General features: G+C 50.0%; 1 protein-coding gene across 6 annotated transcripts in view; it reads left to right on the forward strand.

Moving 5' to 3' along the window:
* The window catches only part of MORN5 (MORN repeat containing 5), a 34,517-nt gene that overhangs the window by 360 nt on the left and 7,216 nt on the right, over window positions 1-26,941 (forward strand). For 2 of the 6 annotated variants that reach the window (XM_019970761.2, XM_070799200.1), the window contains exons 2-4: window positions 3,032-3,179; window positions 4,844-4,955; window positions 8,560-8,691. In XM_019970761.2, the coding sequence (XP_019826320.1) occupies window positions 3,032-3,179; window positions 4,844-4,955; window positions 8,560-8,691 (392 nt within the window). Of the gene's footprint in view, window positions 1-3,031; window positions 3,180-4,843; window positions 4,956-8,559; window positions 8,692-17,848; window positions 24,226-26,941 lie in introns of those variants that run through there. The other 4 variants (XM_019970763.2, XM_070799201.1, XM_019970762.2 and 1 more) reach the window with 3 other exon arrangements.

Here is a 26,941-nt window from a genome sequence, read left to right on the forward strand (position 1 = left end):
ACAGCAGAGCTGAGATACATCCATTCCATGTATATATGTGTGTCTGCTATCTGCCAGTATTAGGTACAGGGATAAGAATATTAAAACTGTCAAGATCCTTGCTCTCATGCAGCTTATTGTCTAGTTAGCATATTGCCAACAAACAGAGAAGATAATTTCAGATGGTGGCTTTGCTTGAATCTTCCCTCCTCACAGCAACCCTATGAGATAGATACCCCCACTATACAGATGGAAAAAGTGAGGCACAAAGTAGTTACATAACATGCCCAAAGTCACCTAGTTGGCACTTGACAGAGCAGAGATGAAAACTAGGTCTGCCTCCAGAGCCCACAATCTTTCTATTATAGAGTCTCGCTGCTGAGCCCCTGCAGAGGATGCGTCTAGTTGGAACAATCCTAGAAGGCTTCATGGAGGAGATAATATTTGAAATGGGCCCTGAAGGTTGAGTAGGATCTAGGTGGTTGGAGATGCTAGGTGAAGAATATTTTCAGGCAGAGGGAACAGCATGAGCAATAGCTCAGAGGGCTTATATATGAAGGAGAGAGCAAGCAGTTCAGTTTCACTGGAGTGTAGGATGTGCCTAGGGGAGAGTGGGAACCCAAGCTGGACAGGGTGGAGTCTGTGCTCTGGTGTAGAGAGATTTGAATACTCTGTACAATTCTGTGGGTGGGAGGAGACATGGATAGACCCTTGGTAGTGCTGGACATTAGGAAATCTAATTTATTTCATCTCTGTATCCCTCCTCCTAGTACATATGTCTGGTAGGCACTCAGTAAATGTTAGCCACATGAATGAATAAGAGAATGAATGATTGACTGAATAATATTTGAGATATGGTCGTCATGCCCTTGTTAAGGATTAACATCTTTATTATAAAGGAGCTCTTTTTGTTCTTTTAAATTTACTTTGAATTTAAAATGAAGGCTTATTACCTTTGGTGTTTTTTTTTTTTTTTTTGGCTATGCTGCATGGCTTGTGGGATCTTAGTTCCCCAACCAGAGATTGAACCTGGCCCTCAGCAGTGAGAGCGCAGAGTTCTAACCACTGGACTGCTAGGAAATTCTAAGACTTTTTGCCTTCAATGAAAAAAGAAAAATGAAAGGGGAAGGGGAAGGGAGGGGGAGGAGTAAAGGAAGGATAGAAAGAGGGAGGGAGTGAGGGAGAGTGGAGGTAGGGAGAGCAGATCGGAGCCCATTGCCGTTGTCCCAGTAAAAGGCAGCAGGACCCTGGGCCAAGGCAGAAGCAGTAGGGCTGCGAGAGAGAAAAAATGTAGAAGTTTGGGGATTTCATTGCCAGGACCTGGCAACTGATTGGTTCCTGGTCCCACTTAGAGACTGCTTTCAGTCCAGCCCAGAGCCCAGCTCCAAGCTTTGAGCCTGGAGATTGAGAACACTGAGGAGGATCTGCTTTGGGAGAGGAGAGGATGAGTTCTGTTTGGGGTGGGCTGGAGATGTCTGTAGGTGGTCTGAACAATAACATCTAAGTTACATTAAAAAAAAATAATAGGGGAGATGTCAAATTTCAGAGATGCGTTTATATGGAGACTGTGTTTAGAAATAACAGATATAATCTCAAGCCAAGAGGTAGAGGGATGAAGATGTTCTCTCTCCTTCTATGTCTTGCAGCAAAATAAAAGCAAATTAGTTTTTAAGATCTTCTGCTATAGTTTCATAGCCGTTAATGCAGTAATTTTGCAGAAGTGTCTTTATCCCTATTTTACAGATGAGAAACCCAGGCTTAGAGAGGTAGAGGTCATACAAGACATAGAGAGGTGGGGCCAGGCCTGGACTCCAGGCCTGCCTGGCTCAAAGCTGTGCTTAACCACAGTGCTATCCTGTTTGGGGCCTGTGTATGGTGGCAAATTCTGTTACCCACTCAGTAAGTTCACTAGTTCTTCTGTTTCCTTCATTCTTTACTTAGTAGATGTTCCCCAGCACCTATTTAAGAAGGAACATGTTTCTAGGAGCTGAGAATACCAAAGTCTTCCTTTCAAGTAGCTTGATTACATAGGAGAGATGAAATGTACAATTATGATACAAGGCAGAAAGTGCTAGGCATCCAACAGAAGTACAAACAAAACCAAAAATAAGTTTAGAGTTAGAAGAGATGAATTCCAGCCAGTGGGGAAAAACAGAGAAGGCATGAATGAAGGACTGAAAGCATGTTTCTTAAGCTCTCACTGTATATCAGGCCCTTTACTAGGAAAACTGTTATTAGTATCTGGGTTCATCTTGGGCATTAATCTCAGCCATCTCCCCTGTGAAGCAAGTGATCATCTGGTCCAGGCAGTAGGCTGCCCCTTGGTCCCATAGGGGCCTCTCTTCCCCTGCAGAGCACTGATCAAGCATTGTGCAGTTGTTTAGCTGAGTCCGTCACTAGACTGTGAGCCTTGTCAAGGACAAGGACTGCATCTACCTTGATCACTGTTGTGTCTGTAGTATTGCATCCAATAGAGTAGACTCAGCAAGGTGCCTGGCATTTAGCAGGTGTTCTATAAATATTTGTTGGAATAAAGGAAGGAAGGAAAGCAGAGGCTTAGGAAAGTCTCCAAGATGGTACATCTAGGATATGATGAAGTGAGACTAAATTCTTGTTTCCTCAGGTGCATATGTTTTCCCAGTTTCCTACTTGGGGTGCAGTGGGCAGGGGTGGGCTGGTTGTGGGGAATGGAGAAGACCTGGAATCAGCTCCCAGAAAGCCTGGTCCCTGTCTCTGCTTCACAGTGCTTGCTGTGTGGCTTTGAGCACATTGTTCCCCTCTCTGGGCCTCCAGAAGGGGACTTCCATGGGCAGCATGAACTCCGGGACGGCCCCTACTTGAGAGCGAGGGAGAACAAATAGACCAACTTTTGCATTCCCTTCAACACACAGCCCCTCTTACTTCTGAGTTCTAAGGGGAACCTTTTTGTTTCTGAACAGAATAGTGCAGGGACAGTTACATCGGGGGACCCTGAGGTGTTGGCTCTCCTGCACCCCTACCTCTGACCCTCCAGTTGCCATGAGGGTTCAGTGACTTCTTTTTGTCCTTACAGGATGGAGGGTGACGCCGAATACATCCTCCCAACTGAAACAAAATACATTGGGGAAATGAAGGACGGCATGTTTCATGGCCAAGGAACCTTGTACTTCCCCAATGGGAGCCGATTTGATGCGGTTTGGGAGAAAGGGTTGGTTGTAAAGGTAATCAGGTGGGGAGGGGAAAGCCTCAGATGGGAAGAGCCCCCAACAGGCACCCTGCCCTCTCCTCTGCTGCCCTCCTCTCCTGCCTCTTGATCTCCAGGGCTCTGGAACCTTCTCCCTACCTATCCAGAAGGCCCCTGGAGAAGCCATAATGAGTCTGAATCCTCTTATGCCACCAACTGTGTGACCTTGGGCCCATGACCTACCCTTTCTGAGACTCCTGTTTCTTATCTGTACACTGAGTACAGTAGTTGCATTAGTATGATATTGCTGCTGTAACAAATTACTGTCAACCCAGTGCCTTCAAACGACAGAAACTTCTGATCTTTTAGTTCTGGACATCAGAAGTCTAAAACAGGTCAGCAGTGCTGCATTCCTTCTGGAGGCTATGTGGGAGGATCCGCTTCCTTGACTTTTCCAGCTCATGGAAGCTGCATGCATTCCTTGGCTCATGGCCATGCATCCCTCTGATCTTCACTTCCGTCATCACATCTCCTCTCCCTCTGCTTTTGTCATCGTCTCGTCTTCTTTCCCTCTGGCCCTCTTGCTTCCCTCTTAAGAGAACCCGTATGATTACACTGGACCGTATAGATAATCCAGGATAATCTCCCCACTCCAGGATCCTTAACTTAATCCCACCTGCAGAGTCTCTTTTGCCATGTAAGGTTAACATTCATAGGCTCAACAATTAGATGTGGACATCTTCGGGGGATTGCAAGTCTGCCGGCCACAAGAGTACGAGGCATCTCCTTAGGATGGTTATGAGAATAAATGAGGCCGTGTGTGTGAGTACTCTACTCAGTACCTGGCACACAGTAGGCACTCAGTAAGTCCTAACTCCACCATTACAATCAGATGACTTATCAGTCATCTAAGTCAAGAGTTCTTAGCCTGGGATTTGTGGGCCAGAGATAGAATTCAGGATGTCAGTGAAATCTCCTGATTTATATACAAAAGCTTCTGTGCATATGGAACTCAAATTTCCCGAGAGAAAGAATCTATAACTTTCATGGGTTTCATTATGGGTAGGTACAGGGGCTGGCTCATAACCTAAAAAAAGGTTAAGAAACACTCCTTGCTTTTCAGCTTGGAGAATCTAAGCCCCAGGAAAGGGATGTGACTTACCCAAGGTCACCCTGTGAATTAATAGTATTGGAATTTCCACCCATGTTTCCTGATGCCCAGGCCAATGCAATGTGTACATCCTGAGGCTTCCTTTAGCACTAAGGCAGCAAAAGACGAATGTACATGTTTGGACAAAGAGCTGTGACTGAGGGCCCTGACCTTTCTAGCCATGATAACAATAAAAGAATAACAGTAACATGTATTGAGTGTTTGTTATATGCCAGCCCAAGGCTAAATGCTCTTCATGAACTGTCTCACTGAATTTCATTGAATCAGTTCTATTAAACATACAGCATGATTTTCCAACTGAATGCGGGAGGAAACCGAGGGCCACCAAGGGTAGGTCATCTGCCCAAGGTCACACAGTGAGCCAGACACACAACTCAGGACTTACAATCATGCCTCCCAGTCACCACAGCTGTAGCAGCTGTGATAGTGATCACTTCAATGAAAACACTACCCCTTCCATTGAGTTCCATCCTTCTTGGCAAGTGGGCTGTGGCTTCCTCAGACCCACGTGTGTGCACCTCATCTTCCAGGGCACGTACACCTTCTCAGACGGCCTGCAGTATGACACTGAGAACTGGCATTACTGTGACAGCTACGATCGGAGGTTTTACACCGAGATCTGCTACGGCTTGAAGCCTGCAGGTACCCAAGCATCCTCACTTCCCTTCACACTCAGATGGAAAGGGAGATGAAAGATGGATCTAAAGAAGTGAGTTGGGTCCCTTTGAAGTAACCCACCCAAAGGAGAGGAGAGAGGAGCAGGACCGCAGGATTCGACCAAGGTCTAGAACCAGAAAGACCAGTCCTCAAATCTCAGATCCCCTGTACCAGCCAGGGACCAAGGGCAGGGCACTCACCTCTCTGAGCCTGTTTCTCCCCCTGCAATATGGGACAATAGCTTCATTTACCTTACAAGTCTTAGAAATAAGATCACACGTGTAAAGTGTTTACAGCAGTGTCTTGCATGCACAGTAGGCGCGTGGTACACCTCAGCTGCCGTTATTCATCAGATCAGCTGCAACACACATGGGGCATCCCTGATGGACCGTGTGCTCTGTGTATCGAGGGCTGGGTGAGGCTTTCTGTCATCTCTGTCACAATGAATCTCCAGATGACCCTGCCATGTCAGCTTCCTAGTCCCATGTCACAGAGGAAGAAGCTGAGGCCATGGAGCTCAAGCATGTTTCGAGTGGCAGAGCTCGCATGGGAGCCCATGTCTTCCTCTCTGAGGTCCCTACATCACATTGCCTCCCTGGAAAAATCAAGTTCCATCACAGAGGGGGACAATGGGGCCTAGAGTCTGTATCCAGAGAGTGGCAGCTTCAGGGGCTCCTCTGTGTTTCTGAGACTCGTGTGAGGTCAGCTGAACCTCAAGAGGCAAGATTTAGGCACAGCCCAGACAAATAATATGGGGAAGTGACCTGTAAACTGTAAAAAAAAAAAAAAAAATCCTGACTTAGAGGTAGTATGGTGGCATTGACAGAGCAGAGAGCTGGAAGGTCGGGGTTGGAGTCCCTGCATTCCCCTCAATAGCTGGATGAGCCTAGGGAGCTCAACTCCCCAAGGACAGAAAGCACTTGGGGTTGGGGTCCAGATGCCCTGAGCACAGACCCTGGCTTTGTGACCAGGTGAGCCGCCTCCTCTCGCTTGGTTCCCTGACACCTCACCCTCCCACTTTCTTCCTATCCCATCTCCTTGCCAGCTCCCCCCCCCAACCCCAATTATTAATTCTGGGGTTTACCACGGCTCTCTGGCTTAGGCCCTCTTCTGTTTTTGTTCTGTATCTTCTCTCTACAAGTTGATTCACATCTAAGCCTTCATTTGTTGTTGTTGTTCAGTCGCTCAGTCGTGTCCGACTCTTCGTGACCCCATGGACCATAGCACGCCAGGCCTCCCTGTCCCTCACTGTCTCCCTGAGTTTGCTCAGACTCGTGTCCACTGAGTTGGTGATGCCATCCAGCCATCCCATCCTCTGTTGTCCTCTTCTCCTTTTGCCTTCATTTAGTTGAAATCAAAATCCATGAGCCTCAGATTCCTGCATCCCGTTTCCCCAACACCTCCACAGGGTCATCTCTCAACTTGTCTGCACTGAGTTCATTACCCTGCCCACCAGCCCACTGACCCCCAGGGCTGCTGCCCTGGAGACCATCACTCCCACCCTACCCCAACCCCTACATAAGCCTCATCCTGACTCCTCCTTCCTCCGTAAGTGTGCAGTCCATTACCTGGTCCTGTGGATTCTGCCTCTAAATATATCCATTCATTTGTTTATTAAACAGATATTTACTGAGCATCTCCATGGGCCAAGCTGAGCTTCTTCAGCCTCTTTTGTTGTTATTGTTCAGTTGCTAAGTCGTGTCTGACTCTTTGCAACCCCATGGACTGCAAAGAGTTACATCAGGCTTCCCTGTCCACCACCAACTCCCAGAGTTTGCTCAAACTCATGTCCATTGAGCTGGTGATGCCACCCAAGCATCTCATCCTCTGTCGCCCCCTTCTCCTGCCCTCAATCTTTCCCAGCATCAGGGTCTTTTCCAGTGAGTCGGCTGTTCACATCAGGTGGTCATCCTATCCCTTCTGCACTATTCCAGACCCTCACCCTCTCCCCTTCTTTATCTGAACTCTTGAGATCCACACTGGACCCCCTCTGGGCCATTCTCCCCTCTGTGCTCACCTCCATCTCTGAAAACTGTGGATCTGACTGCCACCAGCCCCCCACCCCCACACAGCCCCTAGTGCCTCCTCACTACCGTGAAGGTGAGGCTCCACGCTAGTAAAACGACCAGTGTTCTCCAGCTCCCGTGAGGTCCCCAGCCTCACCCCTTGCTCGCTGCCCTTCCCGGATGTTCTCTCTGCTCCCTCACCATGCTTGCTCTCTGTTCCTCAAAGAGACCATGCTCTTTCCTGCCAGTCCCCCTCCTGCCTGGAATGCTCTAACCCTCTCACTTCACCTGGATAATTCCTTCCCATCCTTCAGGTCTGAGCTTAATGCCCCTTTCTTGGGGCTCTTCCTTGAATTCCCAGACCAGGTAAGGTGTCCCCATGACAAATCACTTAGCAGCCATGATCCCCTCCCCGAGCTCTGTCACAAGGGTCTGTCTTCCTGGGCTGGCTGTGAGCTCTTGGAGGGCAAAGGCTCTGTGTCACCAGTGTCCGAGCACATTGTCTGGCACATAGTAGGTGTTCAATGAAGAGTTATTATCAGACAGGAGTAATAGTACTGACATCGCAGTGGGAGGTGATGGGGTGCACTTCGGGTACGTACAGCAATGACCTTCACAGACGTTTCCTGAGCGCACGCCCTGTGGCAGCCACCGGCTGGATCCTGGGGGAACGAGAGCTATGAGGACACAGTCTGTGCTTTCAGAGAGCTGCCAGTCTGATGCCACTGAAGAACCTTGGAAATGATTCCTCGTGGGGTAGTGATGACTTGGTCACAGGCTCTTCACCCCAGCTGAAACCTGTAGGCCAAGAGCTCCTGGCCTTGGGCCCTCAGCACTCACACAGCACAGGTTTTGCTAAACCAGGCCTCTGTCTCGAGGCGGTGCACAGATTTCCTGCAGCCTCACCTTCTCCTTCAGGGACCCACTGAAGTACCCACTCCCTTCCCAAGTCACTCTGCACACCCCTCTGAAGACCCCCCCTTCTAAGCCTCGGGGGCAGGCTTTGTTGGAGGTGGGGAGGGTTAAGGCTACCCTTCCCTTCTCTGGGCATCTGTGAGATGGCCTTTGGCAGGAGGCTTCAGGGAGAGAATGGCTGTGAAGTGCTCAGCGTGGAATGTAACCCTCAACCCATAGTGTCCCGGCTCATCATGGTTAACCAACCTCAGAGCACAGCTCTGGGCGGGACCCTGAGCCGTGAGCATGGTGCTGTGCTCAAAGCATCCCCCTCAGTCCAGAGGACAAGGAATTACAGAGACCACAAATAAGAGGAAACCAGGAAGTTCCTTCTTCCAACCTTATCCCCTTTTCTCAGGCTTCAGCTTCTAAGAGAGATGACACACAGGAGTCATGACCTTAAAGGTGCACTGACTCTTCTTTTCCTCCTGGTAGTTCCAGTGTCCCCAGTCCTGGGAGACAGTGCCCCAGGTCCTCTTATCCCCTGATGTTAGCAGCTTAATTTATAGGGCTAGAGTTTTATATATAGTAGTGTGTATATATAGTAATATATACACACACACACACATACACACGTATATATCAATCACAGTCTCCTAATTCATCCCACTCCCTGATATCCTTTCAAGGTATCTCTCAACTCACCAATATGGACCCACCTAGAAAGATCCCTCCAGGCTGTTACGACTGCGGAGACGGCTTCTATAACCCGAACACGAGGATAGTCAAGGACTATAATTATCGCTTTCTGAGAAATGCAGGTATGTTTATTCCAAACTCTGCGGCATATGTTTTCTCCTCTCTCATCACACATAGGTTTGTGCACATGCGTGCACACACATTCATGCATTTAGTGGGAAAGAAGCTTCTGCTGATGAAAGACCAAACTTGATCGTGTGAGTGTTTCACTCTTTGGAATTCTCATGGCTGACAAGTCTATACCTAGTCATAGAGTGGGGCAGAGGATGTTAGAGGTCTAACTGTGACAGATCATAAGTGTAGCACTGAAAGGATTCAAGTACCCATCTTTACATGTTTCCCTGCAGCTAATGAGTGCCTGCTGTATGCCAGACACTCTGTTAGTCTGGGCACCAAAGCAGGGCAAAACTAGTCACAAACCCCTTCCTCATGGAGCTTCTTGATGTTGTTCAGTTGCCCAGTCATGTCCAACTCTTTGTTTGGCAAATAGCAGACAAGCACTATAAACAGTTAATTGCATCATGGCATAAGCACAATGAATGGGAAAAAGTGGCCCTAGATGAAGGGTAAGAGTAGAAGAGAAGGGGGTGGGGTACCAGAGAGATGGAAGTGATGCTGTGGGAGCACAAAGAAGTGGTACCTAATCCAGAACCAGACATCCTGAGGATTCAAGAAGGAAACAGCCAACTTGAGATCCAAAAAATGATGGGGAGTTGACCCCAAGGTGTGGGAAGAGGGTTTCCAGCCAGAGGAACAGCACAGGTAAAGGCCTGGAAAGTGAGTGATGCCATGTGGTCCAAGAAGCCTGCTCTTCAAGCAGGGGAGTACCTTGGAGGATCCAGAACCTCAGTTTGGTGAGTGAACACAAGCTGATCAAACTGAGAAGGACTGATTTACAGTGACCAAACTTGCAAGAGAGCAGTGTACAAATAAGAATGAGAATATTTTCCTTTAACACCATGATTCCTAACCTTTCTCTTTTCTAGAGTCACAGTTCCACTAGGAATAACAAAATCTATGAACCCTCCCCCTCAAAAAATGCCCACATATGCACACACACAAATATTCATGTGTACACACACACCATTTTGCACATGGTTTTAGGGGTTGATGGTTCCTCTAAATACCCTGGTCAAGAAACTCTACTGTGTACTGTGAAAGAAACTGCCAGGTAGACCAGAAGGCCTGGGTTGGCTGATGAGGGTTTCTACTTCTTGCAGGGAAATTTATTCAGTAATTCAATGAAATGGTTGGATGGCATCACCAACTCAATGGACATGAGTTTAAGAAAACTCTGGGAGATAGTGAAGGATAGGGAAGCCTGGAGTGCTGCAGTCCACGGAGTCGCAAAGAATCGGACATGGCTTAGCAACTGAACAACAACAATTCAATGATGATCGGAAATTTGCTTTGCAGCGCTGAAATAAGTACAAAGGGAATTGTCAGCTGATGTTGTAGCTGAATCCTGGAGCTGAGATACCCCTCACCCACTGGGTGCCCTTGGGGAACATGGCAAATGCCTGCACTACAAGTCCCTGGGACTTTTCTCTATTGACTTCCATCTTCCACGAACAGAGTGCATTATGTGCATGCATGCATGCATGCTCAGTCTTGTCCGACTCTTTGCGACCCCATGGACTGTGGCTCACCAGTCTCCTCTGTTCATGGGATTTTCTAGCAAGAATACCAGAGTGGGTTGCCTTTTCCTCCTCCAGGGGATGAGTGTACTGTGTAGAATGCTAATTCTTCTGGATGTTACTAGGCTCCCCTGAAGTTTCTTGATCAAATAAAATAAGGAGATACTGAGTTAAGTAGAACTCAACAATTGTACTTACTGAAGGGCTTCTCAGGGCCTGTAATATGCCGGTACACTTTGTAGTTGTCCTTCCAGACCCTTATTTCAATTGTAATGAAATACTCTCACTTATGTAATGAATTGCTTACCGTATGTCTCTCCAGCTAGAGGCTAAGATCCCTGAGAGCAGGAACTCTGTCTTCTTGTCTCCACTTGTACGAGTCAGAGTCCAGTCAGAAAACAAAGAATTTAACATCAAAAAATTGATTAAATAAGTACTGGAGAACTAAAAAAGCAAAAGGAAGACATTGGGGTATGAGAAAGTAGTTGCAAGCAGTTACCACCTCAACAGTGGGGGGCAGGGGAAGAGATTGGGTTATTAGAATAGGTTGCTGGATGTGCTCCCCACAGGAAGCTATAATTCAGACCTCTGAGGAGCGGGCACTGCCCAGCGGGGTCTCTGGAAAGAAAGTGATGATGCCGATTCTAGAAGTGTGGGGAGAGCTGGAAATCTGACATGAAAGGCCATTGCTGAGACACTGACCGGAACGGGCAAGCAAAACAGGAAAGAGCATGTTCCCTCCCCCTCTGGCTGCCTCACCGAATCTGACTGGGGACCAGCTAGCAAAGGAGAAATGACCTCCATGTGGTCCCAGTCCCGGCATCGCCAAGCTGGGTGTGGAAAGGTAGGTTTGGAGCTGAGAGCCAGTAGCTTCATAACTGGCACCATCCACTGCTTTTTGTTGCTCAGCATCCCAACACATTGTACTCTGCTGCAAAGATAACACATTTGTGGTTTTTTGTGTGAGAAGTTCCAACCACCCTTCCTATTCATACAAAGAGACTCCCACCTTCTCCTCTAAAAGAGGAGACCTGGAACCCAGTGGACATTGTGTCTGTCTTTGATTGATATTATCCTTTGACAGTCCTGCCTAATCTACAGCCTACACATCACTGCCAAGACTCTTTCTATAAAATATTAAGGAAAAAAGAGGAAAGAAAGAAATTAGTTAATAAAAGCACATACATAGATGAATAAGTGATATAGATAGACATAAACACATAAGCAAGGAAAAAAAGCTGTACCGTTGATACAGTCCTCTTTCCATAACTGGTCATGCATGCATACTAAGTTCGATTCAGTCGTGTCAGATTCTTTGTGACCCTATGGCCTGTAGCCTGCCAGGCTCCTCTGTCCATAACATTCTCCAGGCAAGAATACTGGAGTAGGTTGCCATGCCCGCCTTCAGGGGATCTTCCCAACCCAGGTACCAAACCCGCATCTCATATGTCTCAGGCTTTGGCAGGCGGCTGGGTTCTTTACTACTAGTGTCACCTGGGAAGCTCAACTGGTCATGAGGCTACAGTTAATATTTACAAATTCCTTCTTCCATTATAAATTCCACATTCCATTTGCTTTCCGCCCGCATTTCAGTCAGTCTAGTGTTCTAACTGGTGAAAGTGAAAGTGAAGTCGCTCAGTCATGTCTGACTCTTTGCGACCCCATGGACTGCAGCCTACCAGGCTCCTCCGTCCATGGGATTTTCCAGGCAAGAGTACTGGAGTGGGGTGCCGTTGCCTTCTCCCTGAGCCTGTAGGGCAACCCAAATCTTCATTCTTGAGGTTTCTGAATCCCTACTGGTCCTGCCTTTTTTGCTTGTTTAATTGGTTGGTTTAGTTTTCATTCATTTTTACTATTGGCAGTGGAAGAACTAAGAATTGCCCTAGAGAGCCCCCTTGGGTTCCATACAGCATCCCCTTTCCCCAGCTGTGTAGCAGCAACCCAGCTCCCCCCGCTCCAGCAATTGAGACCTATCACTCCAGCCAGAAATGTATTCCCCTTCTTTGCCTGTTGTTTCCGTGGCATAAGGAGCAAAGCGGCCAGGTGACTGTTCCCACTTCCAATTCAGTTGAATCATCGTTGTATCACTTGGTGAGGCCACTTCTTCTTGAGAACGGAAACTTTGGGATCAATAAGATTGAAAGTTACAGGAAAAAGGAAGCAAAAAAATCTGCTTAAAACCTGGCATACTGCTACAGCCCCAGCACCATGCACAGACCCAGGCACATAGTAGGTGTTCATTAACTGTGTGTGAAACAGGTAAATCAAGGAATGAATGTGTACTGTCAACCTCTACCAGGGAGATATATGTATACCATTTCCCAAAATTGTTCGACTAATTGTAAAATTAGCTGGGAGATGGGGCAGCAGAAATTCTCTAGAAATTCTCTAGAACCAGAGCTCTGGGGCATTGTGTGTTAGCATAATCTTTCTTCGGTTGTGGTACAATACAACCGGTACACAGACTAGTGGAGGAGACAGACCCAGAAACATCTAATCACAGTAGAATGTGATGTGTGCCCTGCAGGAGGGGATGATGGCTGGGGGTGGAAGGGAGGAGTTGATCACCTGGCCCAGATGGAGGGTGTCAGTCAGGGAAAAGGGTCCCAGAAGTGAGGGCTCCTAAAGAATGAGTGGGGGTGTCATAAATAGGACTGTTGGGGAAGGGCATTCCAGGCAGAGGGAACAGCATGGGCAAAGACGCAGAGGCATGAAAATGTGTGATGTGACTGGGAAACAGAAATTGTGGTTCCTGGAGTCCTTTATCCTGGTGTACAGTCCGCCTGCCAATGTAGGAGGCTCGGGTTCGATCCCTAGGTTGGGAAGATTCCCCTGCAGAAGGAAATGGCAATGCACTCCACTATTCTTGCCTGGAAAAATCCCATGGACAGAGGAGCCTGGTAGGCTACAGCCTATGGGGTCACAAGAGTCAGGCATGACTTAGAGACTAAATCACCACCACCCATGGGAAACCTAAAGAAGAGCAGACAGGTGCAGCAGGGTTGGGAAGAGTGTTAAAAACAGAGAGAAGAGCATGTGCAAAGGGTTAGAGATGGGGAGACCGATGCACATCGAGGAGGCTGCAGGTCCTTCAGGAGCATGAGACACCAGTGCGTCAGGCAAAGACGAGCAGTAGAGGAGACCCAAGAGGGCAGGAGGAAAGATCACGGGGGGCTTTTGGGGAGCAGGGAAGTTTAGGGTCAAGCGAAGCAGTCACTGATGTATCCATTAGAAAGAGTTTTCTGGTTACATACAGAAAAGGGGCCAAAAGAGAGGAGATGGGAGATCCTTCCAGCAAGATGGTAGAGAGGGGCATCTCCAGGGCCATGTCTCCAGGGTGGTGGGGTGGAGATTTGGCTTCTGGGTTCTGGCCCCAGCTCCTTGGGTCACCTGCTGGCTGACTCTGGGCCAGTACCTTCCCTCTCTGAGCCCCTTTCTCTTTATCTGTAAAATGAGATGGTTGGGCTGGATAATTTCTAGGGTCCTTCCAACCTTAATAGTCTATGATGGAGGAGAAAGGTAGCCAAGGGGTATTTTGGTCCTGATATTATAGGATGGATCAAGTTTGGAGTATCCTGGAAACCACTAAGAGGGAGTCTCTGTTGGTGGCGAACTGGTCATTACCCTGAACTCACCTCACCCTGCTGGGGACTGTGGTGACCTTCTGCCCATCTTCTGCTTCCGCCCGGGGCCCTTCCTCCCTTGAGTCCAATCTGCCCCTTAAACGGTGCTTCCTGTTGGCATCCTGGAGGCACGGGACTGCTGGCCACGTGGGCCTGTGATGGATGACTGAGGCCATCCCAGAGTAAACACAGCGGCCTGAGCCACTGCTATTCTGAGGCACGTGCCACCTGGGTGGGTCAGAACCCACGGACACTGTTTCCCAGGCGGTCGCAGGCTGGGGGACCAGCAGAAGGGTCGTCTTCCGCCCTCCTTCAGGCAGTTCTGAACTGCCTTACTCCTCCCCCATCTTGGGCTGACTTCCCCACCACTACCACGCAGGCAGAGAGGAAACCCTGGATGGCTAAGCTGCCAACTGCTAGGCTGTGAGCACCCTTGACAGATCCAGGTTTGCTAGCCTTGGGTTTCTCAGTGTGCCTTCTTCTTTTTTTTTTTTTTTAATTTTTGACCATGCCCCATGGCATGTGGGACCCTAGTTCCCTGACCAGGGATTGAACCTACACCCCCTGCATTGGAAAGTGGAATCTTTAAGCACTGGACTACCAGGGAAGTCCCATGAGTGTGTCTTCCTTAACAGGAAAGGACAGTCCCAACTGCTGGATTGAGGTTAGAGTTTAAATCCCACCTCCCACTCATCCAAAAGTCTTTGAGCATTGCAGCGCACCAGGCTTTGGGGAGCACAGCAGGCAAGAATTCTCTCCAACTGTGGCTCTCAAACCTTTGGACCCTGGCTGGCTTCCAGAGTGATTTGCATCATGACCCAGACACACACAAACTCACACTCACATGTATTCTTTGTATGTGAGATGTGCGATATTTTCTGTTCAGTTTTTTAAAAAATGCTGGTTGCTATGCACTAAATTCATTTCACAACCTCCTTAAGGGTCAGGACCATTGTTCCAGGCAGCCTTCCCTGACCAACCCCTCCCTCCACCCTGTCTGGGTGAGATGTCCCTCCTCGGTCCCCTACAAGCCTCACAGCACTCAGCCCACAACAGCAGAAGTATCTCTGTTTGCCCAGCTCCCCCACTAGACAGGGAGCTTCTTTAGGGTGGGAACCATGTGTCGTGTCTGATTCAGCACCATGTCCCCTGTGTCTCACACAGATCCCAGTGCTGCTGCTGCTGCTGCTAAGTTGCTTCAGTCGTGTCCGACTCTGTGCAACCCCATAGACAGCAGCCCACCAGGCTCCCCCTTCCCTGGGATTCTCCCGGCAAGAACACTGGAGTGGGTTGCCAGTTGGAGGTGATTCAGTGTTTGTGAAAGAAAAGCAGACAGTGGGCAGAGGACCTGCCTACAAGCCGCTTAGATTCTTCAAAAGATTATTCGCAATTCAATCCCTGGCACGTATAGACAACATTATTTTGAATAATAAAAACAAGTCATTACAGGGTTTTCCCTGGTGGTCTAGTGGCTAAGGCTTCTCGCTCCCAATGCAGGGGGCCCAGGTACGATCCCTGGTCAGGGAACTAGATCCCACATGCCCCAACTAAGATCTGGAGTAGCCAAATACATACACAAATATTTTAAAAAGCAGGCCATTATATTTTTATGCACTGCCAAGTTTGAAAAGCTTAAAAGCTTAAGCATTAGAGATCTCAAATCAGTGGCTCTCAGGCCTGAGTTTTTGTTTGGCTGGCCCCATGCTTGAAATGGCAATGGCAGCCCACTCCAGTACTCTTGCCTGGAAAATCCCATGGACCGAGGAGCCTGGTAGGCTGAAGTCCATGGGGTTGCTAAGAGTCAGACACGACTGAGCAACTTCACTTTCACTTTTCACTTTCATGCATTGGAGAAGGAAATGGCAACCCACTCCAGTGTTCTTGCCTGGAGAATCTCAGGGACGGGGGAGCCTGGTGGGCTGCCATCTATGGGGTCACGCAGAGTTGGACACGACTGAAGTGACTTAGCATAGCATAGCATATGCTTGAAATTGCACGGGTTTGAGCACAACTGCGGGAATATTAGTTCCCTCACCAGGGATTGAAGGAGAAGGCAATGGCATCCCACTCCAGTACTCTCGCCTGGAAAATCCCATGGACAGAGGAGCCTGGTAGGCTGCGGTCCACGGGGTCACTAGGAGTCGGACACAACTGAGTGACTTCACTTTCACTTTTCCTTTCATGCACTGGAGAAGGAAATGGCAACCCACTCCAGTGTTCTTGCCTGCAGAATCCCAGGGACGGGGGAGCCTGGTGGGCTGCCATCTGTGGGGTCACACAGACTCAGACACGACTGAAGCGACTTAGCAGCACCAGGGATTGAACCCAAGATCACAGCAGCGAAAGTGCCAAGTCCTAACTGCAGGACTGCCAGGGAATCCCCAGCATCTGTCGTTTAAGGTGCCTGCCGTAAAGCCCATGAGCTTTTGAGCCCTGTGTCTCATGGAAACTTCCCATGCATCCAGTGAGCCGGGAATGGGCGTGTCCTGAGATTAGGAATCAAGGTCAGGGAGTGATCAATGATAGACCAGTGATGGTGAAGCTGAGACTCTAACCCACTCCTCTCTTCCTACAAGTCCTGTAGTCTTCTCACTCCACCCTGATGCAGCTTCTGTTGGGACCATAAAGCATAAAAGACAGCAACTCAGTGTAGGCAATATTCCAACCAACACAGCAGACATAAAACAGAGACTGAGATAGGAGCTCCCTACTGCAGGAGGCTTGAGAGCCGGAAGAGCTCAGAGAGATGGTAGAGAAACGCCCAGGACCTGGATCCACGTCTCTGGTTGTCCTCTGGTCCCAGATCCACCACTGGCCAACTGGGTGACCATGCATAGCTTACTTCTTGTCTCCTCTTGGAGCTTCAGCTTCCTCATCTGTAAAATGGGCATTATAGTAGTACTTAATCTGGAATTAGGGTTAGAAAAGATGGGGTTAAGTATGAAAAGTACTTAGCACCCAGCTCAAGACGCCTGTTCAGCAATCGGTAGTTGTGACTGATATCATTCTGCTGATTACTGGCCCAGGCTGTGGGAGAGAGAAGAGAGTGTGCCCAGGGGGTTGCTAAGATTCCTCTAGGTGTTTGAGAGTAGAGAAGGCACTGGGGAGACATGCGATTGGATACTCTAGGTCTTTCTGCCTCCTCGGGGGGTTTTGCTCGGGAAATGAAATCCTGCTGAAACTCTGGGGTCTGCAGACTCTTAGCTATGTTGTTCAGTGCCCCAGTCTACCTTATGCCTTCCTGTCTTTCCCCTCCCCGTGTTCCAGCCAAGCAGACTAGCTGCCCTCCATTGATCAACATGGCTCTATTCTCACTTCATCTGTTCCCCCAGCCGAAAATGCCCTCCCCGCTTTCCTTATCTCTCCATGCTCAGCACACAGCAGAAGGCCATGAAGTCTTTGCCTGCGGCCCTGCAAGAATGGCACGCAGGTTCAGCTGAGCACCCACAGCTCAGGGCCACGAAGCTGGGCAGGAACTCGGGACAAGAAGGTGCCTCACCAGGCCCTCACTTGGCACCTTTCCTGTTTATCTTCTCTGCTTTTCACACCATCCCAAGGGAGAAATTTTTCCAGAGCCACAGTTTGCAATGAAACGATCTGGTGTCAAATAGGTTAATAACTTGCTCCCAGTTACATAGCTGGTGACAGAGTCAAGAGTCAAACCCGACTCTACCCAAACCCTGTCCTTTTCCTCTGCTTGCCAGCTTTGTGTCCTAGCTCATTCTTTTCTTTAATATTAATTTGTTTGGCTGCGGCACTCGGGATCTTCGATCCTCATTGTGGCATGCGGTATCTTTAGCTGTGGCGTGTGGTACCTACTTTGCTGATCAGGGATTGAACCCGGGCCCCTTGCACTGGGAGCGTGAAGTCTTAACCACTGGACCACCAGGGAAGTCCCCATCCTAGCTTATTCTTTACTCAACACCTCTGCTCTCAGACCGTCTGTGTCTCATTCACAGGTGTTCCTGGCACCAGGGGGAACTCAGCGATGCTCTAAATGAATGAAAAGGTCCATTTGATAATCTTGAGACAAAACCACCACAGTCACCAAAGGAGATGCTACCTTTTTTTATAAAGGATCCTTTGCAGACTGTGGGCAGCCCCCCCGACTGCTCACCCAACCCAGGCATTCCTCTCAGGAAGGATGTGCCCAAGTCGTGCTGGCGCCGTGTACGTGTGTCTCTTCATGGAGCCATTGCCTGCCTCGATGTTACTAGCAGGAATCATTTGCAAAATAACTGCACCACTAAGCCTTCCTCCCTCCCCGCAATTAATGATACCCCATGCGCGTGTCTCAGATGAAAGGCACATTATTAATATTCAAAGGAAAAAAACCCTCGTAACCATTTTAACATATACAACTAACAATGAACTAAATTTGCTTTGTGAAAGACAGAGAGTGAGCATCCCAAATTAGTTTATGTGAAAGCTGAAATTCTTCCCCCGAAAGGTCTCAGTACCATCTTCAGAGAATATCCTGATCATCAGAAATGCCGTCAAGATTCCCGCCAACATTATCCCCTTTGTTGTCTGAAATGTCGAATCAAGCACATCTGGCAAATGTCCTAGAGCTCACAAATCTTTCAAACAGCGTATAATTCCCAACAGTTAAAGAGAGAACGCCACTGCTTAATCGTGCTGCTCTTCAAAATAGCACCAACTTTCCTTCAATCAGAAACAATGGCTCGGGCTTCTTAAAAATATCGCATACCAGCGATTATTTGCGGATAGAGCCCCTTTGCGTTTGAACCTGTGGTTTCCAGACAGAATTTAAAATCAAAATCACAAGCCTCGTTGGAATGTACCCCGAGTGAAATGGACAATGGGAAGAAGGGGTGTGAGTGGTGGTCCAGAGAGTGACCTCATGTGGGTGATTCGGAGCCTTTGGGAGGTGGAGGCTGGTTCTACCAGAATGAGGATGGAGAGGATAAAGAGGATGGGAGGGGGTGACTCAGCTGGCCTTGACTGAGCGTTGACCCTGCACCAGACACTCAACTCCAGGAGAGGGTTGTATTCGCATGAACCCTGTTTGACAAATGAGGAAAGTGAGGCTCCATGTGGCTAAAGAATTTCCCCAGGGAATTTGGCAGGAATTGGGATTCACACTTGAGCTCATCTGTCTTCAGAGCTTTGCCTCTTTCTGCTTTGCCTGACCAACTCCAAAACTCTCTGTCCTGAGCATGGAGCTCCCAGAGACTGGTGTTTATCTGTTCCTAACCTAACTTTTCAGAGAAGGCAATGGCACCCCACTCCAGTACTCTTGCATGGAAAAACCAGTGGGTGGAGGAGCCTCGTAGGCTGCAGTCCATGGGGTTGCTAAGAGTCGGACACAACTGAGCTACTTCACTTTCACTTTTCACTTTCATGCATTGGAGAAGGAAATGGCAACCCACACCAGTATTCTTGCCTGGAGAATCCCAGGGACAGAAGAGACTAATGGGCTGCCGTCTATGGGGTCACATGGAGTCGGACATGACTGAAGTGACTCAGCAGCAGCAGCAACCTAACTTTTGGACTTCCCTGATAGCTCAGTTGGTAAAGAATTTGCCGGCAATGAAGGAGACCCCAGTTCGATTCCTGGGTCTGGAAGATCCACTGGAGAAGGGATAGGTTACCCACTCCATTATTCTTGGGCTTTCCTTGTGGCTCAGCTGGTAAAGAATCTGCCTGCAATCCGGGAGATCTGGGTTTAATCCCTGGGTTGGAAAGATCCCCTGGAGAAGGGAAAAGCTACCCACTCCAGTATTCTGGCCTGGAGAATTCCATGGACTGTATAGTCCATGGGGTTGCAAAGAGTCGGACATGATTGAGCGACTTTCACTTTCAACCTAATTTTTAAAAAGCTGTGTAGTGAGCACCTGGAAGTGAAAGACCACTTGGTCTTCTAAAGTTTCTCCAGTTATCATTTAAACAGTTGAGAACCAGAAACATCCCAGATGTCCAACAGGAGGGAATTCATTAAATAAAAAAACGATATATCCTTTCAATAAAATAGAATGCAGCTGTCAAAATGGCAGTGAAGGAATGGATGTATTGATATAAAAAGGTATCCATAGTCCGGGTGAAAAAGCTAATAGCCATCAATGACTAAGTGCTTATGATGTGCCAGGTACTGGTTTGAGCACTTTCAATAATTGATTTTCTTTTACCTAACCCTCACAGTAATCCTGTAAAAGAGTTGTATTTATTATTTCCATTTTGTAGATGATGAAACTGAGGTGAGGTGAAATGCTTTGTTCCTCAGGTAACGAGTGGTAGGGCTGGAATTTGAACCCAGGTCTCGTGGACTCAGAGCTAAGGATGACATTTGAGCTGCTTCTGCGTGAGAAGCTGGAGTCTAGTAGTGAAAGAAAGAACCGAGGGCCTTCCTAGTGGCCCAGAGATTTTAAAATACCTAAGGAGTGTAAGACGGTAGTAGTGGCTCTTTTCCCCTAGATAGTTCTCTGCCCACTTTATTGCTCAAAACCTGGCCAAAGAACAGGAGTCTTTCAGTGCCACCAGTAAACCAAGACTCTTCTCATCTTGAAGCCTCTGCCTCCACCCGACAGGTGAGAAAGCTGAGACCCAGCAAGGCGGGGTGAGGTACTCGACCCCACACAGTCTGTCTGCAGCTGGACTTGCCTTCCCACTGCCAGCCGGGGCTCCTCCTGCAAACCCATGCTGCCCACCCCTCCCACACCGTGCTCCCCCTCCCACACCACCACCCACCACCCGCCGCCCCCGCCGCCGCTGCCGTGGTTTCTGCAAGATGGCTGATCGAGTCTCCTGCCCCACCCCCTCCCGCTGTCATCTCTCCGCGAGACAAAAGGCAATTTACCCAAATGTTATAATCACCTGCAGGCTGGCACGCAGGGCCGTGCCTGCCTTATCTGCGGTATTGTTAGCGGCACCATAATGAAGGCTTTGTGGAGGGATAATATCACCCTCGTAACTGCCAAATAAAATGCCCACACGGGCCCCAGATCCCGGCATCTGCTTTCAGCTGAAGGGGTAGGAAGGGAATTCTGAGTTATCAAATGCCTTCACTGCACCAGGGACTCACCACACCCTGGTCCTTTGAGGAATGCATCACTATCCTGATTTGGCAGAGGCAGAAACTGAGGCTCAGGGAGTAAGTTACTTACTGATGGGTGCAGTTAGTAAAGGGAGGGGTCGGGATTTGAACCAGGTGTGTCTGATACCAGAGGCCACGCTGTGAACCAATATGAGCTTCTCCAAGAGTCTGGCAAAGCTGTGGGCCTTCTCCCCCGAGAAAAACACTAGACCCTCCCCACCAGAGGGTGGGATCAGGCCCCCTGTGAGGGTCCTTGCTCCAGAAATGGCAGCCTGCTGCCCCTCCCTGACCTGCGGGAATCGCTCCCTGCCCTCCTCTCTCCCCACGGGGATTCCAGAGGCCCTGGAAATTCCCCCTCCAGCCGTTGTGCCCACAGGACTCTTGACAACAATGCATCCCCCGCTCCCCCCAACCCGCAGCAGCCTCCTGGAAGCATCCAGAGGACACAGCTTCCCCTTCCGTGGCCGGAGTCCGCCCGGGCCAGCACCAGCGTGGTTTGTTTTGTCTCCTTTAATAGAAGTGGCTGCAAGGCCAGAGCCCAGGGGACAGGAGCCTCATCTCACTTCCTCAGCCCACGCGCTAGAGCCCTGGACAGTTGGCTGCGAGCCTCGCACAGCCTCAGGTCCAGGAGAGGCGTTGCAGGGCTGCGGGCCGGTCTGGGGAGCCTGCCAGATCTGGCCTCAGACCCCGACTCTGCCGTTGGCCCCCTGTGCGACCTCGAGCTAGTCACTTCACTTCTCTGAGCTCCCGGTTGCCTCATAGGAAAGACGGGGGTAGAACAAGGACCTTCCTTCCAGGGTTGTGGTGTTTATTGAGATGATGTGGGGGCCCGTGATGAGCTTCATGTCTGCTGGCGATCGCAGTTGGGGTTTCTATCCCAGGGGCTGGTGCTGGTTGAGAGGCAGGGTCTCCTTAACCCCATGCCCCAAAGGGAGGAGCCAGCATGACCTTGGCAAGGTGCCCTCTGGCCTCCTCCCACCTGCGTTTGATGCCAATTTCAAAACTGGGCTGGAGGCCTGAAGTTCCTAATCTCTCTAGCTTGCTTTTGGTAATGTTCTGGATGTGTTCCCATCACCCTCATCATTTCTTATTCATCTGGAGCCTCAGACCCTCTAAGATCACCTCAGACACGGGCCTTAACTGATCCACTACAGATACCAGGGTCCCAACTAGGGGCCAGCTAAGTGTATATTGCCTCCCCCTAACCTCCCATGCCAAGGAAAGGTAGGGGGGGTGCATAAGTAGTCAATTCCAGGACCCAGGATGGGAAGTCTCTGGACAGAAGAGAGAAGAAGCCTAGAGCCTAGGTGTTTAAAAGGCTGTAGTGAACCTCCCACCTCTCAAGATATAGGTTAGAAATTAAAATAACAGAAACTATAAAAATAAATGTATGGAAGTCCAACGTAATTCTATATTCCCCATGAGGTTTATATTCATGTTTAATGTGGAATATCAGATATGAGATTCTTTCTGCAAAAAACTGGGAGTGCCCCTGCTTTGCTGGTGCCAGGAGCCAGAAGCACAATGTGCTGGGGGAGCAGAGAGCAAAGGGCAAGTGTGTCCCAAGGGTAGTTGAGTTGATGTTCTAGGAAAGGTGGTGTTGGGCTAGGCTTTGAAGCTTGAGAGGTGGGTTTTGCTGCACAGAAGGGAAGGAAAAGGCACGGAGAGGCGCAGGGGCCCAGGTCCTCAAGATGCAGTCCCTGAGACCCGATACTGTGTTGGACAGAGCAGTAGTCAAGGGAGACCTCCCTTAGGCAGTGATGGACAGAGTGGACTTTGACGGGTGTGTAGAGTGTGCCTGAGCTGGGCGTGTAAAGCAGAGGGACCCAGGGTGGGAGAGAGCCTTGATCGCCAGGTCAGGGAGCTGAGCTTCAACCCTTCAGACAGTGAGGAGTAAAGCTGTGGCAGTTGCACAAGGATTTTCTAGGAGAGTGTGTAGTGGCTAAAGGCTGCAGCTCAAGTGATAGACTTGGGTGTGAGCCTGTGCCCCTCATTAGCAGAGTCAGCTTGGACATATAACCCCGTCTTTCTGAGCCTCAAACCTTCCTCTGTGAATCAGGATAAAAACACTGACTTTGCAAGATTGCTGTGAGGACCAAGTTCACGTCTTTTGCTGAGTTCTGCAGGTCCTTAACATCCTAACATTCCCCTGGCCATCCCTGCTGTCCCAGAGTTAATTCTGCCCTCAGCATCTGCCACTTGGAGGACAGGCCCAACCGCCAGGCCTATCCCCATCAGTCCATTGTCCACACGCAGCTGGAGAGCAGGGGTGAAGGAGAGCAGGGGTGAAAGGGAGCAGAGGGTCGAGTGAGGGCCAGCCAGTGACCTTGGGCCCCATCCTTGGCTTCCCAGTGCTGCCCGTGCACAGCGGCCTGGCATCACAAACATGTTTAGTGAACGCAGATGCCATTGTGAGTGCTTGAAAAATAAAAGTGGGGCTCAGGGAAACGAGAAGAATGGCGATGTAAATGATGCTGTGACTTAGCGCCCTCCCCTGCTTAGCACGCATGTGCTGTGGAGTGAGCAGGAAGATGTGAGTTAGTGGTCTCCTGTCCTGAGTACACCTGCCGCACACGGCTGATGCTAGTATTTTTTTTTTTTATGCTAGTATTTAAGGATGTGTATTTTTGTTTTTACCGATATGGCCCATAAACACAGGCCAGCTGCCCGTCAGGACCACAACAGCAGGAATAACTCTGTCCCAACAGTGTCAGAATCATGTGTGACGTCTTCGTGAGATGTCCTTCTCCAGGCTGGGACCTTCCTTGGAGATTCTCAAGGGTCATGATGACTGTGGGCACTTTCCGCCTTTACCCACCGACTGTGCTGTGAGTGTGCTGTGTGCTGAGTCGCTTCGGTCGTGTCCCACTCTTTGTGACCCCATGGACTGTAGCCCACGAGGCTCCTCTGTCCATGGGATTGTCCAGTCAAGAATACTGGAGTGGGTTGCCATTCCCTTCTCCAGGAGATCCTGGGGACCCAGGGACTGAGCCCACGTCTCTCTTGTCTCCTGCATTGGCAGGCCGGTTCTTGACCACTAGTGGCACCTTACCCACCAGCTGGAGCAGAGGAAACAGCACCTGAGCCATCACCAACTACACACAACAGAGCTGGTATGAGGGTCACGTGAGCTCAGGCACGCAGATGCGCTTCCTGATACCAGGCCACCATATCTGCTGTCCAGATTCACTCTCCCCCCAGTTACAGCCCGATCCAGCCCTAGGTCTGACCCTGGAGGTCTCACCCCAATCATTTCAACATAAACAGAACATATCCACAGTCCCACATTGAATATCATTTTTTGCTGTTAAAACCCCAAAAGGATTTTGAAAACTTTGCTTGGTGGATTGGTTGACTACAAGACTTTAACAATTGGCTGTGATTTCTTGAAAGCTTGTGTGCACACTGGAGAATTCTTGAAAACTGAGGAAACCAAGCCCACAAATTGATTTCAAGTGTAATAACATTGTTTGGGTTTCTAAATTTGATCATTAATTCAGGCTTAATGCATTAATTATCACATTTATTAATCTCAGTGTCGCAGTTTCCCGTTTCAAGTTCCCGAGTCAGTCATTTTCCCCATGTCTCTTACACTTGAATAAGCCTTGACAAGCCTGTGGGTGCCGGGCTCTGCCCCTCTATTCCCAGTGAGTGAAGCAGCCTGGCCTCACCTGCACCGCCCCCCCATTCCTCCCGCAAGACCTCCACCCACCCAGCCCAGAAGATGCTCCTTTTTGGGGAAGCAAGAGTAGCCTGGGCCTCCCTTCCTGCCCAATAGCAGGCTCTGCCTGGGCAGCAATCCCTCAGTCAATATTGGCCACGCCATGGCCTTGGCCTCTGGCCACACCACTGCTAGCCAACTTCAAAGCCTCTTTCTTGTCGGGCATTGGTGACCGCCCTCACTGTGGGCACTGGCTCACCGGGGGCCTAGCCCTGCCCTCCAGCTCCCAAAGCCCTGCGTTTGTACAGAGGGTGTGGCTGGACTTTGGGGCTTCGGGTTCGGCTCCTGCACCCCTCCTCCGGCTGGGGCGCCAGGTCTGCCATGCAGATCCCACCCCAGCCCGAAGCCATGGTTCATAAAGCGCGTCTGAGCATGCACTGGCCTTGACCCCGGGGAAAGAGGGCAGTTCTCACAGTCCAGCTCCTGCCCCAGAGCCTGGCGTGGCCTGGTGTTCTAGATGCGCACTGGGCTGTCACTGCAGGTGGGATGCACGCCCTCCCTCAACGTCTGACCACACACCGCAGACCCGGGTACTCAGACACCGCCTGCCACGCACGTGTCTCACAGACACCACATGCCACACGCGGGCTGAGGGTCCCCGAAGGGGACTCTCTTCTCTTCACCAGGCACCTCAGACACAGCCGCCTACACACGCAGCACACGCCGATGCATGCTTGAACACATTTATGCTCACACTAGGGTAGACGCTCACATTTGGAGGGAAGCACACCGCTTGTGGCAGCCTCAGTGAGGGTGATGCCCACACCAGCCGGCTGAGCTTTTCCCCTCCACGCTGGTGGAATGAAGTGGGGACATGCCTTCACCGCTGCTTAAACCTCCATGTCCTCGTCCTAACTGGGGCAACCGCGTTTACTCACTAAGGTGGGGACAGGTGTGACCCTCTTCCCACAGAGCCCCACACCTCCCTGGTGCTCGGCCACTGTGACCCTCGTCCCCTTTCCCGAGGCTGGACACCTCGATTCATCCTGAACTCTTCCCTTTCCCAGTCCCCACCCGAGGCCCCTGCATGCCGGGTGGGCACTGCAGAGCGCTGGTGACCACAGGTGCGGTTGGCCCAAAGGCCTGCCGAGAGCTAGCGACATCGGGCTTGTGGGTACCTGGTGACCTGAATCCACCCCTTTGCCTTCTCTGGGCCTGCCTGCCCTGGCCTGCCCCTCGCTTTGAACAAAATCATTAGCTGAGCTGCAGCTCTTGATCCTTATGATGCTGATCCTTGTGTAAAGACCTCCTCCTCCCTGGTTCCTCCCTGCACCCCCCATAGGGAACCAGAAGTCCCAAGGGTGCTGAGTTCCTTAAGAATACTCCCATGAAGGTATCCAGTTTGGGAATTAAGGACCCATCAAAATGATGATCCTAGCTCATACCTCCTGGGTGCCCACCCAGGACTGTTCAGCTCCACCAGTCCCCACTCTGCCCTTTGCCAGAGGTCTGGTGAAACCCCCTGTATGGACAAGCTCGCTCAGAGAGGGGCAGTGACTTGTCTAAGATCACCCAGCAGGCTGGCAGCTGGGCTCACATAGGACCCAGAACTCCTTCCAGCCTATGCTGTGTGGTCACAGGTGCCTGAAGTCCTACCTTGTGATGACAGTTTCTGTCCATCTTTGGTTTGGGCGCATTTCCTGCAGGCAACATACTAAGCGCTTTTGGAAATGATCTCGATTGACTGTTCCAGGCAGCCACCTCTGCAGACGAGGAAATGACACCCAGATGTGAGGCCACTTGACCAAGATCTCCAAGCTAGCAGCTGCTGTGCTCCAAAGTTCATGCCCCTAACCCACGGTACCACGGTGTCTCCCTGCCAGCCATCAGGGGAGCCAAGATGGCCTTGCATTTGCTGTTCGATTTGCAAGACACTTCTTCCCCTAGCCCTGCACCGATGTGCAGGCTGCACGAATGCCACCCCGGGTGACCTGGGCCACACTCGGTGGCCTGTGCAGGCCTGCCTTCATTGTGAGGTCGGCCCCAGGCCAGTCAGGGCTTTGAGCTTCCTGAGCGTGCCTGGCGCCCAGGTATGAGCCCAGACAACCCACCCTCCCCGTGCGGTGGGGCTGCCCCGTCCATGGCCTCCAGACAGAAAAGGAAAAGGAGCCAGCGGCCTGGGTCCTGCACTTGGCATGTCTACTTTGCCCTCTCAGCTCCGTTTGCTGAGGGTGGAGAAGAAATTCTTTCCCCTTTGTCTCAATCCCACAGGGTAATTCTTACTTTTATGTCCCCAAATTTACATTTCTTTCTTCATTCATTCACCCTGTATTTATT

Source organism: Bos indicus, chromosome 11 (genome assembly GCF_029378745.1).
Source record: "Bos indicus isolate NIAB-ARS_2022 breed Sahiwal x Tharparkar chromosome 11, NIAB-ARS_B.indTharparkar_mat_pri_1.0, whole genome shotgun sequence".
In the NCBI taxonomy this organism is placed as follows: Eukaryota; Metazoa; Chordata; class Mammalia; order Artiodactyla; family Bovidae; genus Bos; species Bos indicus.